Source organism: Equus quagga, chromosome 20, assembly GCF_021613505.1.
Source record: "Equus quagga isolate Etosha38 chromosome 20, UCLA_HA_Equagga_1.0, whole genome shotgun sequence".
NCBI lineage: Eukaryota > Metazoa > Chordata > Mammalia > Perissodactyla > Equidae > Equus > Equus quagga.
In genome coordinates this window covers 40,523,182-40,540,524 of record NC_060286.1, presented here as the reverse complement: position 1 = coordinate 40,540,524, position 17,343 = coordinate 40,523,182, and the positions used below count along the sequence as shown (strand labels likewise).

Below are 17,343 nucleotides of genomic sequence, written 5' to 3'. Positions count from 1 at the left end.
AAACATCCCATTTACTGAGGACAGACTATGTACCAAATATATTCTCGTGCCTAGTACTTAAAAGAAATGCAACTCTCTGTTGAAGAAAAGATGCGGTCTCTGTCCTCAAGTGGAAGGCACACATGCACAAGCAAACAGCCCACAATGCTGTGAGTGCCGCCTCCAGGTGTGAACAAAGAGCCACCGGTGCAAGAGAAAGGCATACATCATCTTGCCCGGGAGGCAATGGACCACTTCAGGCAAAGCGAAGTCACAGGGGAGAGCGCAGCCTCTTCAGCCATCACCCTGGGCCTCCCGTCACCTCTCAACATGTATTCAAGGGGAATGAGGAAACCCACATCACAGATGTTGTCACCATGTCCCAATTCAGCGACTGAGAAACAGAGAGACTGAGAATCACAGCCTTGTCAGAGCTGAGAAACATTCAGGAGCACTTTTTTTAGATGGAGGAAACAGGCCTAGAGAAGGAAGTAAGTTTCCCAACGTCCCAGGGCCAGCATGAGGAAGGGCTGGGACTAGAGTACAGATCTCACTTTCTGCTGCAAGACAGGGCTTTCTGCTCAGTAAAGCGTTTTTACCACATGAATTTTCTCTTTCGATGTCATTTTTTTCTGAACCATTTGAAAGTAAATTGCAGATATCGTGATACTTCAGTCCTAAGGTTTTTAGCACACATTTATTTAAAATAAGGACATTTTAACATATAACTTAAATACCATTATTACATCTAGGAAAATTAATAATTTACTAATAAATCTAATACAGAGCCCGTATTAAGCTACCCAATTCTCCCCCAATTTTTTTGGCTTTTATGGATTCAGGATCCACTCAGGCACTGTATCTGGTTGGGTTGTCTGCTTATTCTCTTTTAAGCTAGAATGTGAGGCCACTTTTTCGTTTTTCACTGATACTGATTTTTTTGTGTGAAGGCTTCAGGCTGTCCTGCAGGCTGACCCTGTTCTGGATTGTTTCCTAGTGATTAAATTCAGAGAAAGGAGCAGGAGCACTCCTTGGTGACCGTGGGTACTCATTCTATCTCACCGCATCAGGCAGCACATGATGTTGGCTGCCTAACAAGAGGCATTTCAACCCTTGGCAATTAGTAAATCAGTAAATCATCCACAGGGTGACATATATTTTTTCTTAATAGGAACAGGCTTGAAACAGGTTTAATGTTGTCTTCTAAACTTAGAATGTTTATTATGAAATATTCCATGCCTATAAGAAGTCAGTTCCCGTGATCCCACTACTCAGTCTAGGAAATGTGAAGTTACCTCACAAAGCTGTTTAGTTCAAGAGAAGCCCCTGCATCCTCTTCCAGTCCCAGGACCCTCTCTCTATCAGTGGGAGTCATCATCTTGAACAGGGCACTTACCAGTTCTGTGCACGCTTTTTGAAGTGCAGTCATATAACAATGTTTTAGAGAAGTGGTCCTAAAAACTTTCGTCGTCTCAGGACCCCTTTATACCCATAAAAATTACTGAGGATGTCAAAAAGCTTCTGTTTATGTAGATTAAGTCTATCCATATTTACCATGTTTGAAATTAAAACTGGGAATTTTTTAAAACACAAGAATACACAAAGGGCACATATCATTTCTTGTCACAGTGACAATGTCAACACACGTCAGGTAGCCTCTGGAAAATTCCACCGTGCACTTGTGAGACAAGAGTGAAAAAGGCAAATAATGTCTCAGCATTATTATAAATATAGTTGTGACTTATGACCCCTAAAAGGGTAGATCTCCTGACCACATTTTGAGAACTGCTATATTACAGTAATGAAAACAGTAAATTAGATCTGCATATATTAACATGCAGAAACTCAAATGGTGACTTTTGAGCCCCATTTTGTGAGGGTTGGAATTAAAGAAATGAAGCCTAAACTCATTAAACCCAGACATCCTCTCTTCTGTCCACATTGCTGGGAGGACCAGACGGCTGACACGTGTAATCAAGACGTTTGCCTTTTCGCCACTCTAGTGCCACCCCCCAGATGCCTGGACAGCTGGTTCCCACTTCTCTGTGCAGTCCAGTAGAAACTGGAAAAAACACTCCAACCAACTGTTGAGAGAGTCTGATTTTCTTAGATTGAACCTGTCTCACCCCACTTCCCACACCTGCTTTCAAGGCCACCAATGTGGCCCTTTTCTTAGGGAGCCATCTGATAGGCCATATGGACATTCAGGCTCCTCTAACCTTAAAAACATTTACATTCTGATACATGTTGTGTCCCCTGAGTCTGCGACTCTGATCACTTGTGGCAGTGGAAGGGGTCCCCACACAGCCTCGGGACAGCAGTAGAGATCCGCTGGGCAAAGGATTGGGGCCATATGCTCATCTCCGAGGGTAAATCAACAGCCTGAGAATGAGACCTGGGTGAGCCCCAGCTAACACCCCAATTAAATCATCTGCATATGTGGCAATTTGGCTCAACTCAATACACATCCGAGTACGTGCACACCGTTTACTAGGCACAGGGACAGACAGAAATGAGTGACACCGCGTCTTGTCCTCAAAGTGCTCTAGGCTGGAGGGGAGACAGTGAAGGATAGAAGCTTGACAGCGACAAGCATGAGGTACTACAGGAGGACAAAGGACTGTTTCTCCCAGTATTAACAGTGTAAATCAGAGACTGCAAAGGATAACAGAGATTAGGAGGCCTTGATTCTAACCTTGACTCTGCGATTTTGGGCAAGTTCCTTCAAGAGGCCACAGCTAAGCTTAGCTTTTGAAAACACAACAGATCTGGCTTCAAATCCCAACTCTGCGAAGTGATACCAGTGTGACCTAGAACGAGTAACCTAACTTTGCTGCCTTGTTTTCTTATCTGTAAGATGGGAAGGACAATGCAACACTTCAGAGGACGAAGACAAAAGACAACATATAATATAATTAGCATAACGCTGAGCATGTAACACTCCAAAACAGCGCAGCTGTTGTTATTTTTCTCCTTTTGGATTCAGTTACCACAGTGAAGCCACTGGACAGTTCCCAAGCGTTTTCTGCCCCAGGACACTTGAGGAACACAACATGCTCTCGTGAGAATAGCCTAGAATCATTACGGTAATGTTTCCCAACTGGAGGCACATTGGATCCTTTGTAATAGACGAAGATAGAGAAATTTCAGGAAGCTCTCCAAATGATCTGGCTACACGGGCCAGGGGAAGAGTAGCTAGACAACATGCTCTCTGAGGGCTTGTTCGGTTGTAAGCTTCCGGGATTCTCTGACTCGTCTGTGAGGACAAGAATATGTCAAAGGAAATACCAGCTGCTCTTAGAGACTGTCTTGCAAACCCGTCGCAGAGGCAAGGGTGGGGGCTGGAGGGACTGTGGGGTGGACCTGGGCTATGGGAGACTTCTATCTTTACATATTCAGCATCTGCAGGACAGTGGAATAAGCAGGAATTACTGTACCCAGGCAGCCATCAATCGACTGTGCAGAGGGCCTCGGAGCCTTCACTACCTGAGAGCAGGCGGAATGTCTGCTTTTCTGGCCTCTTCTCTAACATGCCACGGCAGGAAGCTCCACTGAGCAGGAACTTTGGTAGCCCAGGCATCTCCAGTGTTATAAACCAGAAGGAGTTAAGCAAATCCAACAATTTAATAAATGCGTATTGCCAAGCAATGTTTTAGGCACTGAGGATACATCGATGAGTAAAGAGACAAAAGTCCCTCCCTTCTTGGAACTGACATTCCAGAGAGGGGGAGACAGATGACAAAGAATAAAAACAATACATAAAAAAGTTATGTAATACATTAGAAGGTGATAAGTGCTTTAGAAACAAAGCAAAACCACCACCAAGCACGATAAGGACAAGACGGAGACATAGGAAGGGACTGACATTGGCTGGCTCCAGCAGAAAGGCTCAGACATACCACTCCTTCAGGTGGCTTTTCTTGCTGCACTCTGATATCAGGGGCTGCCTGCTTAGTTCAGCCTTGTTCTACAATCACTGGGAACCTGTTCTGCACAGGCTCAAAAAACCCTACCAATCCCCAGCTAGCACTCCAGATGCTTCTAGCAAGCCTTCTCCATTGTGGTAAAGGAAACCACTGTTCACCTGATGCAGGTTTGATTCATTCCTTTCCTTCAGAGTCACATCGCATCCATCAGGAAGTCGTGGAGGCTAGACCTTCAAAGCACATCTGGAAACCAGCTACTCCTCCCACCTACACCAACTGCTCTATCACTAGTCCAAACCACCACCACCCCTTACTGGATGACTGCAACAGCCTCCCGGAGGTCCTCCTGCCTCCATTCTCATCACGCTACAGACCTTAGCCGCCCAGTGGCCAGAGTAATTTTTCTTATCCTCTATCAGATGTCTTTCTCTTTGCTTGAATCCCTCCAAAGGCTTCCCATGACACAAAGAATAAAATCTACAGTCCTCACCAGGCTCGCAGGCTCCGTGTGGGAAGGCCTGTCTAATTCTCTGCTCTTGTCTCCCTTCACCCTCCCCTTATTCATGTAGCTTCAGCCGGGATCCCTGTTCTCTTTCTGACCCTTGAGCCCACTGAATTGTTCCCATCTCGGGGCCTTTACACTTGCAGTCCCTCCCTGCGTGCTCCCCATCTCATGTTTTCATCTTCGGATTTTTGCATAGCTGCCCCCTGTCACCACTGAGGTCTCAAAGTCAATGTCCCCACTATGAGCATTAGCTAAGGCAGTGGCCCAGTCACTCTCTATTGCATTGCTTTAGCCTGTCTTTTTCTCACCTCTTATTTATGATTTCTTGACTGTATTCTCCCTCCTCACCCTGCTCGCAGCACAGTTCCAGGACAAGACTGCCTGTCACGTTCACCTCTGTATCCCTGGCACCTAGAGCAGGCCCTGTGTGACGCTGAGACACTTGCTCAGTCCATTTTTAAAATCACCCCATCCTTCAGAATTTACCAGATCCCACTTCCTCCTGGAAGTCTTTCCTGATGGCCTCAACTTCTCAAGTCTTGTTGCTTTTCCTGTCTACGCTGCTTATTGTCTATACCGTGTGGCACTTGTGCCTCGTGGTCTCTCCATTTCTGAGAGTCTCCACGTCTCCAGGCAGAGATCAGCTCCAACTTGGTGTGTAAGGGCCAAATGACAAAGCTGCAGTCAGGGGGCAAGGTACGTTTCCCGTCAAGTACTCACTCCTTCTCTGCCTTGGTTTCTTCCTCTATGAAAAGGGAACAATGGAAGCAATACTTGCCACTTCCAGGATTGTTGTAAGAATTAAATGAAATAATGCAGTGAGAGCACGCCGTACACTGCCATGCGCTCAAGAGAACTCCAGCTCCCGGTGCAGAGCTAAAGGCTCAGAAAACATTTCTTGATTGATGGATGGCCAGAGCTGGGGCTAAGATAGGTATTCCCGATACGAAGACCCTTTGTATCCTCACCAGAGGCACCATGTGACTTAGGAATCTAGATATTATATCCCCATTATGTCAGTATGAAGAAAACCAAAAAGTTTAGTTTTTATAGCATGGTACTCGCAGCTCCACTGCCGCTGCTCCCGCAGTCCTGTGAGAGGCCAGAGCCTTGCCCCGGTCAAGGGAAGCACAGAAAACCTGCCTCTGGGTTTGTTTGAGCCACTAATTCACCAAAGACAAGTCCTGCCCCGACTCTGGGCCTTAATATCCTCATCTGTGTACCTCAGAGCTAGGTAGTTTTCAGACTTCAAAATCATCACAAACAATACAACTTTTTTTCCTCAAAGAAATCTAGAGGAATACTTAAAAAAGATAAAAGAGAATTAATTTGGTTGAAGAGGAGAGTGAGATGCCTGAAGCACCATTAACCTCAATGTCCTACTGCAGACGGTCTCTAATGCCCTTTCCAGATGGAAACTTCCAAGATTCCACAATTTAAAAAGACCTTGAAAACAGCTGCTTTGTCTCCTCCCCATTTTCTTTCGGCACCAGTTTCTGCAGTCAGTAGTTGACAGGATAGAGTAAACTGCCCGAGCTTTCACAGTGTAATTTACAACTCAAAATGACTTTGGAAGTTAACCCGCCTCTGAAATGGAAAGTATGCTGTGCTCCACAAATCCGTTAACGCTAAAGGAAAATTATTAAAATGATAGGAAACTGGCTGCACAGGAGCAGGAACAAAGCCAACCATAAAAAAACCGGGTGTTTCCCTGGCCCTGTGAGACTCTGGGGCCTAGAGGAGGTGATTCCAACAGCGCGGCCAAGACTCCACCCCGAGGGAGAGCCATGCTCCCTCACCAAAGCCCTCTTCTGCTGACCAGGAGCATCAGACAAGTTCTATTCACTGTGATGCCAATTTTAATAACTCACTACAAAATGCTTCTAGAGAGCCTGTGTAGCGTCCTGGAAAAAACACCGGACGAAACCGTCCCGGTTGGTTCCAGTTCCAGGCCTTCCTCACCCAGCCATGCGATGCTGAGCTACTGCCACAACTTTCAGAGGTGGGGCTTCCTCATCCCCAAACAGGAGAGAACACCTTCCTGATCTACCCAACAGGTTTTTATAGCAGGATTGAAAGAAGCAAATAAGAAAATTGGTGAAACAGCAATTTGGAAGCTGTTTAAGGTGGGGGATTATAATTTTATGCTAAGACACAAAGCTGTAATGAGTCAATCAAGCGAATGCCAAAAATCCCGGAGGACAAAACTCTGTCCTATCACCTGCAGTCTTTCATGGAGTCTAGGGCAGAAGGGAGTCATGTCTAAAACGTAACCCCACCTTTGGAAAGAACACTCACAATGAGAGGTGCAGGAGGGAGGCCGGCTACAGCTGACACAAGGGCTAAACAGCAACAGTCTACGTGACCTATGGCCTACACCAGTCACAAGTCTTCCAAGCAGAAGAGCAAGACACTGCTATTACAGTCCGTGAAGTTTCTACTATAAAAGGAACCTCCGTTCTTCCTCTTTGCCCAGTATTCAGAGAAAACAACATGAATGTTTTTGGACCATTCTAGAGAGGAGAGACAGAACCCATCCACAGCACCTCTAAGCCAAACCACAACCCTTTACATAGTTGAGACCCCTCCACATCCGAGACAGGTGTCTGACTTCTGAGTCAGTGCTTTGACACAGAAGCCATTAAATCTCACAGGCATTGAGAGGCACAGGCCCGTGTAATGGACAGACCAGCAGATGGAGAGTGAGTGGGCTCTGCCGCTAACTTGCTGTGCAACCTTGGGTAAGTCCTTTGCCCTCGGGTCCTTGATCTCTCACTAGTATAACAAGAGTATCTGGGATGATTTCTGTGGCCCCTTCAGCTCTACACCGTTATGATTCTAGGTTTCCTCTTGATATCCCTCTGTCCCCATTTTGGTCCCCATACTCACCCCGTGGCCATGGCTGAAAGGCTTGAGCACATGGAACCCTGAGGAGGTGAGTGCTGTCCTCCCACCAGGCTACGCTGCTCAGAGGACCACAGACCCTGAGATGGCAGCAACTTGATCTTTAGACTACTTAAAACCAAACAGGAAAAGGAAGCTAAACCAGAGACAAAGGGGAAACAAACCCCATTTAAAAACTGAAAGCTAGGTAGAGAATAGAGAAACAAGAGGCTCACAGAGCAGAGCCCCACCAGCGTGGGTGGCTGAGAGCCACTGCGCGGCCTGAAACCCCCAAGGCTGGCAACCTCAAACCTTGAAGCGCTTCCTGCAAGGCCAGAGGCAGCCTGGGCTGGGGGTGGGGACCAGGCTGTGGGGCCGGCTCCACCAAGTTGCTCTACAAGTCTTTCGAAAGGTCTAGGCCTCGGCTTTCTCATCCGTTATAGAAAGTGGAGGGTCAGCTCAGATGGTTTCCTAAAGGCCTTTATGAAAAGGCTCCAAGAACTCAAAAGCATCCTTGTTCATCCTCCAGAGAATAAAAGACTACATGATGATGTTTTAATAGCTGAAAAAGGCTTAACAGTTTACTCTGGTCAACTTTCGCACTTCTGCTGGGGAGACACTTCTCTCTAATGGTGCTATTTCAGTCAGCAATTTAGGGCCTGAAAGGAAAATGTTTGAGGAACACTGGAAACCTGGGCTTGTCACAGTTCATGAGGTGAGCCTGGGCTGCAGTTTCCTCAACTGTAAGATGGGGCTAATAATCCTTATTTTGCCTGTTTCCACAGAGTTCTCATGAAGATAAGAACCACTCCCAATCTTTCATTCAAAATTTACTGAGAACCCACAAAATGTCATGTATTCTGCCAGAAACTAGAAAGAAAACATCGAAAAGAGCAGCAGTTCTTATCCTTAAAGGCCTTTTACAGTTTAGGAAAGAAGAGACTGATATGTTAGCAAACAGATGTGTTAAAATGCTATTATTAATATAGTGAAAAATAGCTGTACAGAGTACAGTACAAAAAAAAGATAAGTTGCAACTGGAGAGCTGAAAGCACTTTGAATGTTGAAAACGTATTTTAAATGGCTTTCAAAGATGTACATTTCCCTTTAAGCACCACTCTAGGTGGAAACCACAAATTTTTACACATTGTGGTTTTCATTATCTTTTAGTTCAAAATATTTTCTATTTTTCCTTGTGATTTCCATGGATTATTTAGAAGTATTTTGTTTACTTTCTAAATATTTGGTGTTTTCCTACATCTGTTATTGTTATTTACTTCTAATTTAATTCTACTGTGGTCAAAGAACACACTTAGTATAATTTCTTCTTTTGTTTTTCCTGGTATGATTTTAATCCTTTAAAATTTATGGAAACTTGTTTTATGGCCTAGCATGCAGTTTATCGTGGTGAATGACTATGCGCACAAGAAAGGAAAGTGTGTATATTCTGAAATTGGGTGCAATGTTCTAAAAATATCAGTTAGCTCAAGTGTTGTTCAGATCTTCTGTGTTTTTACTGGTTTGTTGCTGTTGATTTGTTTTTGTCTAATTGCTTATGAACTTTTCAGAGAAAGGTTTAAAATCTCCCACTGTGATTGTGTATTTGTCTATTTCTCTTCTTAATTCTGTCAATTTTTATTTCACGTATTTTGAAGCTCTTGTTAGGTACATCTACTTTTATGACTATTATATCTTCCTGATGAATCGACTCTTTGATCAGTATGACATCTCCCTCTTTATCTCTATTAACACTCTTTAAGTTTACTTTATTTGATGTTAACGTAGTCACTCAAGCTTTCTTAGGCTATTTGCCTGCTATATCTTTTTCCATCCTGTACTGGTTTTCTATTGGTGCTATAACTTATAGTTTATGAAACAAATTTATTGAGGTATAATTCACAAAAATTGCGTACATTCAAGGTGTATGATTTGATGTTTTGATATACATACACATGGTGAAAAAAATCACCACAATAGAGCTAATTAACATATCCATTACCTCACATAATTACCATTTTCTTTTCTTTTCTTTTGTAAATTCTCCACTTAAAGGGCCCACTGGATAATCCAGGATAACTGCCCATCTCAAGTCCATGACTTTACTCACATCTGCCAAGTCCACTTTGCCACGTAAGGTAACATATTCATAGGTTCTGGGGATTAGGGTGGGGGGTAATATTACTCTGCCTACTACACATCCTTTTACTTTCAATCTGTCTGTGCCTTTGTATTCAAAGAGTGTCTCCTGTAGACAGTATACGATGAGTCTTGCATTTCCATCCTGTCTGACAATCCCAATCTTTTAACTGGAGTATTAGTCCATTTACAGGTAATTTATTGATATGGTTCTACCATGTTGCTATTTGTTTTATGTTTGTCTCATCTGTTTTTGGTTTCCCTGTTCCTTTCTTCTGTTCTTTTGGGTTAACTAAATATTTTTTAGAATTCTTTTTTTAATTTCTCTATTGTCGTTTTAGCTATATCTCTTTATACTATTTTTTAGAGTTCTTTCTAGGGATTACAGTGTACTTAGAATTAACATTCTACTACTTCACGTAAAATCTAAGAACTTTGCAACTGCATAAATTCATTCCCATCCTTTATGGTATAGTGGTCATATATATTACATACTCACAATACAATGTTATATATTTTTGTTTTAAATGGTCATACATACACATACACTCATCTATATCTTAATTATGAAAAAAAGTCTTTCATATGTACCCATATATTTATCTTTTCCAGTATTCGTCATCCCTTCTTCAACATCTGAGTTTCCTGGTATCATTTTTCTTCAGCCTGAGGAACTTCCATTAGCATTTCTTGTATATCAGATATGCTGGCAATAAATTCTTTCAGTTTTTTTTTCATCTGAAAAATATCTTTATTTTGCCTACACACTTGGAGGTACTTTTTTCTGAATAGAGAATTGTGAGATTTTCTTTCTTTCAGTACTTAAACAAATGTTGTTCTACTTTCTTTTGGCATCCATGGTTTCTGATGAGAAACCAGCCATCATTCATACTATTGTCCTCTGTATATATCATTTTTCCTCTGGTCACTTTTAATATTTTCTCTTTTTCTTTGGTTTCCAGCGGTGTGACTATGATGGGCTTAGGTGTGGCTTTTTTGTATTTACCCTGCTAGGGGATTGCTGAGATTCTTAGAGATATAAGGTTTTTCACCAAATTTGGGACGTTTTTGGTAATTATTTCTTCAAACATTATTCTTCTGCTCCATTCTCTTTCTCTTCTCCCTCTGGGACTCCAATTACACATATGTAGACCTCCTGGTATTATCCCACAAGTCACTATTAATTTTTTTCAATATTCTTTCTCTGTTTTTCAGATTTGATGATTTCTATTGATCAGTCTCCAGGTCCACCAACCCTTTCTAACACAGTCTCTGATCCACTTTTAGTCTCATCCAGTGAATTCTTAAATTTCCCATTTGTGGTACTAGAATTTCCATTTGGTAAATTTTTTATAATTTCCATCTCTCTGTCAAGATTCTCCATCTATTTGCTCATTTTATCCATCTTTTCCTTTAAGTCTTTGAATATATTTATAATAGCAACTTTGAAGTACTTGCCTGCTAATTCCAACTTCAGAGTCATCTCAGGGTCTATCAATTGCTTTTTTTTCCTTAAGTGTAGGTCACATCTTCTGACTTTGTACATGTCCACTAATTGATGATTGTATGTTAGACATTGTTATGATACATTGTAGAGAATATGGATTATGCTGTCTTCCTTTAAAGGTGTTGAGTTTGTCCTGGCAGGTGGGTAAATTATTGGCAGATCCTTTTGGTGCTGTCGAGCTTGCATTAATTCTTTCTTAAGTTCTATTTCCATTTTGAACTTAGCCCTAGGGACTGGCCCTTATTCAAGGGTGCAGTCCTTACTCATAAGGTGTGGCTGTTCTGGGTCTCAACTGAATGCCTAAGGTACTCAGTGAGGTCTCTTCATTCAGGTTGACTGGAATCTCCAACATCTCCCAGAACTGCACGGCCTTTGGCATCATCACTCAGTTCTTACACTACAGCAGGCAATCTGTGCTAGGCCTCATGGAGAGTTTCAATCCATACACACACAGCCAGCCCTCAGCCAACAACCCAAAGTGAATCCCTACACAAAACTCTGCTATCCTTGCTCCTACCATGAGGCTTCCACTTCTCTATTTCCTTGTCTTGCAACCATCTAGCTATTTCAGTAGCCTGGAATTCCAATATTTGCCTCTTGAGCTCCTTAAAATCAGCTTTTAGCTTGAGCTCTATCATTCTGTGCCAAGATCAGAAAGAGACTCCAGGCAGAAGGTCACAGCCATTGTGGAGCTTATGTGTGTTTCTTCACTCAAAGATCAGAGTCCTGTCCTGCCTGTCAATGCCTGAGAACAGCAAGAATTTAATATTCTGTGTGAGTTTCAGTATCCCTTGTATATTCAGGTGCTTCATATATTTTGTTCAGTGTCATAGTTGTTTTTGTCAAGAGAGCAAGTCCATTACCATTACTCTGTCATGGCCAGAAGCAGAAGTGAACCATGATTATTAAAGGGCCAAAGGGTATTCTTTTTCATTTTCTCAGCATTTCCTGAAGATGTTAGCCTGAGTGTGAGAATTCACTGTGAGAATGGGCCTTTCACTTCCATCTCTCATTTCCTCTTGTCCTTCACAGACATTACTACCATCTTCTGCTGGTTTCAATAAGTAGGTAACAGGTAAGAGTGAACCTTTTGGGGACATTCTTTTAATTCTACCATCTAGCTTTAATAAGGCACTTGAGTAGAATTATGAGGAGTAAGAAACATGGAGATTTCCGGCCAGGGTGTTACAAGATATGGGTTCTAGCCCAAGCTTTATGATTGACATGGTCTATGTCCTTGGGCATTCATTTCCCCACTCACGACCCTGGCCTCCTCATCTGTTCAATGAAGTGACTGGCTGTATTAATAACTATGGACTGCAGGTATAGCATCAATTCCTAAATCAATCATGTCAGGGCAACAGAAAATGTAAGAAAAATAGGATAGGAGCTTTGACACTTGAAGAGTAATTTAGTAACAGAGTTAAGAAACGTCCTGTTTAAGGCAGAGCCTTATAATGTGTTACTATGAACAGAGCTCAGCACCTAGTACTGTTTAGGATGCAGTACGTACATGGTAAATGTTGACTGCGTGAATGAATACATGAATGAATGAATAAGACAAGGGCACCAAATCTCACACAGGATATTAAATGCTAAGGCATCTGGCTCTGGATCTTGAACATAGCAAATGCTCAACAAATGAAAACTATAATGACTTGGATTGAAAGAGGTGTTTTCCATGTGTCTAGATCTCAATGGAAAGCAGAATGGTTGACAACAAATCAGGTAGCTATACTAAAAGACACTCTACTTAGGAGATCTAGTCAAAAGACTTGCTGTGTGGCTTGGGAGAGTCATCCTACTTCTGTGGATCTTAGCTACCTTTCCTGTAAACAGACTAATCTCTCTTCTACCCTCTCCTGGAACGTTTAAGCATAAAAAGGTCTTTGAGTAAGAAATATAGGAAAAAATTATGCTTGTATAATACTGGCTTTTCATAAGAATTTGTATTAAAAAGAAGGCAGGGTGTTCTGAGTAGATCCTGTATCCTAGGAGTGGAGAAAATGGGGATGGAGAAATGGCCACACAGAATTAGTTACCATCACTGACTCATGAAAACCTGTTAGGAATACTGCATGACCAGCTGTAGTTGAACGCGGGTTTGCTCTTCAAGATCCAATTTACGTATTACCTCTTCAATGAACTGTTTAATGAACCCCTAAGATAGAGAAAATTATTCCTGCTGCTGTTACTTCTGTATTTCTCAATATTATCAGTTTAGTTGTCACAGATCATTGTCCTTTAGATAGGGGCTATTATATTTTATTCATCTTTTTAACCAATTGTGCCCAGCACAATTCTTGGTATATAGTGGGTGTTCAGAATATTTGTTAAGCTATTCTGCTGAAAAGACTGGGACTTAAGAAGTGTATGAACTACTAAAGGTACAGAGAGGGTACAGATATGACCTTGCTTTTCAAATCTCAGCATTTGGAAAGGGACTGGTTGAGCCTAGTCTGCAATACTACGGTGCTCTGTCCCGAGGAACTTCCATCCCAACCAAGCTCCTTGCCAAACTCATCTGCAGCAGAAGTAGACATTACTAGCCAAAGCACTTGAATGTTCCAAGGAAATAACGATGAACTTACAGGGGAAAATTATAGCACCTCTGAGAACTGCAAGCACTATAAAAGAACGACAACAAACGAAGCAAGCTGTGATAGATAAGAAATATATATTTGGTCTTTATCCCTGTTTCTGGGCCACAGCTCCCAAAACCCTTAGATTTCCAAAGCATAAGAGCAATGGAAGTATCCTTTGTCATAATATTTGGTCTTTTGTTTTCATTTCCTGAAATAACTTCAGAGTAATAAAAGTGAAATGGCTGTCTTTTGTTTTTCAAAACAAGCCCCTTTCAACCAACCCTGAGTTTAATGAGGTGACTTCGGGGAAAGTCCTTAAGAATGGGGGCTGGTTGCCAGGGGAACGAATCATACCATTAGAGGGTTGGAACTTTCGGCCCCAGTCTTGACCTCTGACTTCCAGGGAGAGCAGAATCATGCCCATGTAAAGAAGATTTCATAAAATCCCAAAAGAACAGGGTTTGGAGAACTTCCAGACAGGTGAACCAGAATGCATCCATGTGCTGGGAGGGTGGTGCACCCTAAACACAAAGATAGAAGCTCCTGTGCTTGGGACCCTTCTAAACCTCACTTTTTCTATCTTTTCATCTGGCTGTTCGTTGTATCCTTTAATATCCTTTGTAATAAACCAGTAATCTAGCAAGTACACCGATTTCCTGAATTCTGCAAGTTGCTCTAGCAAATTAATCAAACCCAAGAAAGGGGTCATGGGAGCTTCCAATTTACAGCCAGTTGGTCAGAAGTACAGGTACAACCTGGACTTGCGATTGGTATCTGAAGTGGGAGGTGGGGATCAGTCACGTGGGACTGAGCCTTTCACCTGCGGGATCTGAGGCTATCTCCAGCTAGATAGTATCAGAATTGAGTTAAACTGTAATATACACAGCTGGAGTCACAGAACTGCTTGATGTGTGGAAAACCTACATACTTGGCGTCAAAAGTGAAGTAGTGTAGTAGAGTAGCATGAGAGTAAAGGAAGCAGGCAGAAGTAAGTTCTTCCTTTAGACAGCCTATGCCATGGGAAACAGAATTTGAAAACTCAATAAGCATAATAAGTGCCATTGGAGAGAGAGAAGATACTTAAAATATGAGGTGGGAATAAGCAATGAGGGAGAAGAACCAAGCAATTTTTTTTACATAAAAATATAATTGTTGAAATAAAGAACTCAATAAATAGGCTAAGCAGAAGAACAGAGAGATGAAAAACATAAAATCAGGCCAAAAACTGACCTAGACACATTAGGAAGGGAAAAAGAGACAGGGAGGACAGAAGCAGAAGTATCAATTTCTGTGAAAAAGGCATCTCAGAAAGAAAGACAGACAAAGAGTTGGAATCTTTGGAGAAATAATGACAGAGAATTCTGCAGAATTCAAGAAAGATGTAAAAGCTCAGACTGAAAAGGCTAACAGAGTGACAAATAGAATTGATAAGTAAAAAACGTAAGTGTGCATGCGTGTACACATAAGGATTATAATATTTAAGAACATCAAAGAGAGAATTCTAAAAAGCTTTCCAAGTAAAACCAGCTCATCTATAAAAGAAGAAAAACCAGACCAGACTTGTACATCCTAGCTGCAATAAGACAATAGGATGTTATCTTCAGAATGCTGGAGGAAAAACTTTGAACCTTACATTTCATACCTAGCCAAACTACTATTTCAATATGGTGGTAAATAAATATATTTTCAGAAGGTACACAAGATCTCAGAAAGTTTTCCAGGTACAGACCTTCTTTAGAAGAACTTTTACTGGATATATTCTGGCACAAAAGAAAATGTAGGTAGGAAGAAATACAGTAGTCTCCCCTATCTGAGGTTTCACTTTCCAGTTTCAGTTACCTGAGGTCAACTGTGGTCTGAAAGCAGATAATCCTCCTCCTGACCTATCTCAGAAGGTCAACAGTAGCCCAATGCTACGTCACAATGCCTACACCATTCCCCTCCTTTCATCTCATCACATAGGCATTTTATCATCTCACATCATCACAAGAAGAAAGGTGAGTACAGCACAAAAGATACTTTGAGAGAGACGACATTCACATCACTTTTATTACAGTACATTGTTATAACTGGTCTATTTTATTATTAGTTACTGTTTTTAATCCCTTATGGTGCCTAATTTATAAATGAAAGCTTATCATAGACATGTATGTACAGAGGAAAATATCGTATATATAGAGTTTAGGACTATCTGTGGTTTCAAGCATCCATGGGGGGTCTTGGAACGTATTCCCCGTGGATAAGGGGGGACTACTGTAACAAGATATGAAAAGTGGGAGTATACAATTGAATACCATTCCAACGTAAAAAGGATGTACTGATACATGCTACAACATGGATGGATCTTGAAAACATTACACTAAGTGAAAAAAACCAGACATGAAAGGTTACATATTGTATGATTCATTTATATGAAATATCCAGAATAGGCAAATTCATAGGACAGAACACAGGCGAGTGCTGTGACGGGGTGGTGGTAATTTGTGCCTGTGTCTTAATCTATAAAGGCGACTGAGTGACGACAACACCATTAAAAGAAAAGTTTAATGTTACTCACAGTTCCCCGTGAAATGAGGGGCATGGTATTGGGGAAGCACCAGTGTTGGTCAGGAGGCAGGAAGGAGTAAGGGGAAGGCAGAGGCCACAGCCTTCATTGAGATTTCCGTGGGAAAGGCAGGGCAGCGTAAACAGATTAGAACTGGCTAGTTTGAACAATTCCAGTGGGCTTTGGAGCACAGTGCTGTTCCTAGTTGTGTGGTTCCTGGTCCTGGGTTGATTTAGGGCAGGGGAAACAGCGGCTTGGTCTGTGAGACTTAGATAAAGGAGGTGGTTAGGGGTATGGACTTGGGACTGGTTGCTTTGTATATGAAAGGTGGGCTCACCAACAAGTTTACTGTAGATAGGAATTAGCTAGCCTTGGGAGGGGCAGTCTTTCTCCAGCCAGCAAAGCCCCTCAAAGATGTTGAAACATCAAACATAAAAAATATAATTAATGGGGGGGGAGGTACAGGAAGAGACTGCTTAATGAGAATGGAGTTTCCTTTCGGGCTGATGAAAATGTTTTGAAACTAGATAGTGGTGATGGCTGCACAACATTGTGAATGCACTGAATACCACTGAAGTGTACACTGCAAAATGATTAAAATGGTTTTAACAATAGTTTAGAAAATTTGGGGGGAGCAAAAATCTAACAAAGTTTCTTATTGCCTGAGGTTTAATTATGCATGAATAAGCAATGATAATCAATGACTTTTGTGTGTGTGTGTGTGAGGAAGACTGGCCCTGAGCTAACATCTGTTGTCAATCTTCCTCTTTTTGCTTGACGAAGACTGTTGCTGAGCTAACATCTGTGCCAATCATCCTCTGCTTTATGTGGGATGCCACCACAGCGTGGTGTGACAAGCAGTGCTAGGTCTGTGCCTGGGATTCAAACTTGTGAAGCCTGTACCATGGAGGTGGAGCACATGAACTCAACCACTATGCCACGGGGCTGGCCCCCGATGACCATCTTTAAGGAAAGTATATCTATAACTTTGAATAAAAATAACAGATACACTAGCTTTTGTGTGTGTGAGTATCACTCTATGAGGAACAGAAGGAAGTAAGAGAAGCTTAGGACTCAGAGAAGCCATAGACACCGACAAGCCTTAAAACAAAATGGTAATGAAAGATAAGCATAAGTATGGGCCACGATAAGTTAGGAGTGGCAATCAGGAGAATGAAAACAGAACCTACAGTTTTCAAGTCAATTGAAGAAAATTTAATATATAGCCCAGAAGGCAGGGCAGGAGGGAAAAAATAAGGAGAAAAAGCATTAAAAAT

General features: G+C 41.9%; 1 protein-coding gene across 4 annotated transcripts in view; it reads right to left on the bottom strand.

Moving 5' to 3' along the window:
• The window catches only part of EVL (Enah/Vasp-like), a 126,443-nt gene that overhangs the window by 74,488 nt on the left and 34,612 nt on the right, over positions 1-17,343 (bottom strand). The window contains exon 1 of one of the 4 annotated variants that reach the window (XM_046647213.1): positions 7,300-7,381. The exons of the other annotated variants lie outside the window; for them this stretch is intronic. Coding sequence (XP_046503169.1) covers positions 7,300-7,331 — 32 coding nt within the window. The 5' untranslated portion in view covers positions 7,332-7,381. Of the gene's footprint in view, positions 1-7,299; positions 7,382-17,343 lie in introns of those variants that run through there. 4 annotated transcript variants of the gene reach the window in all.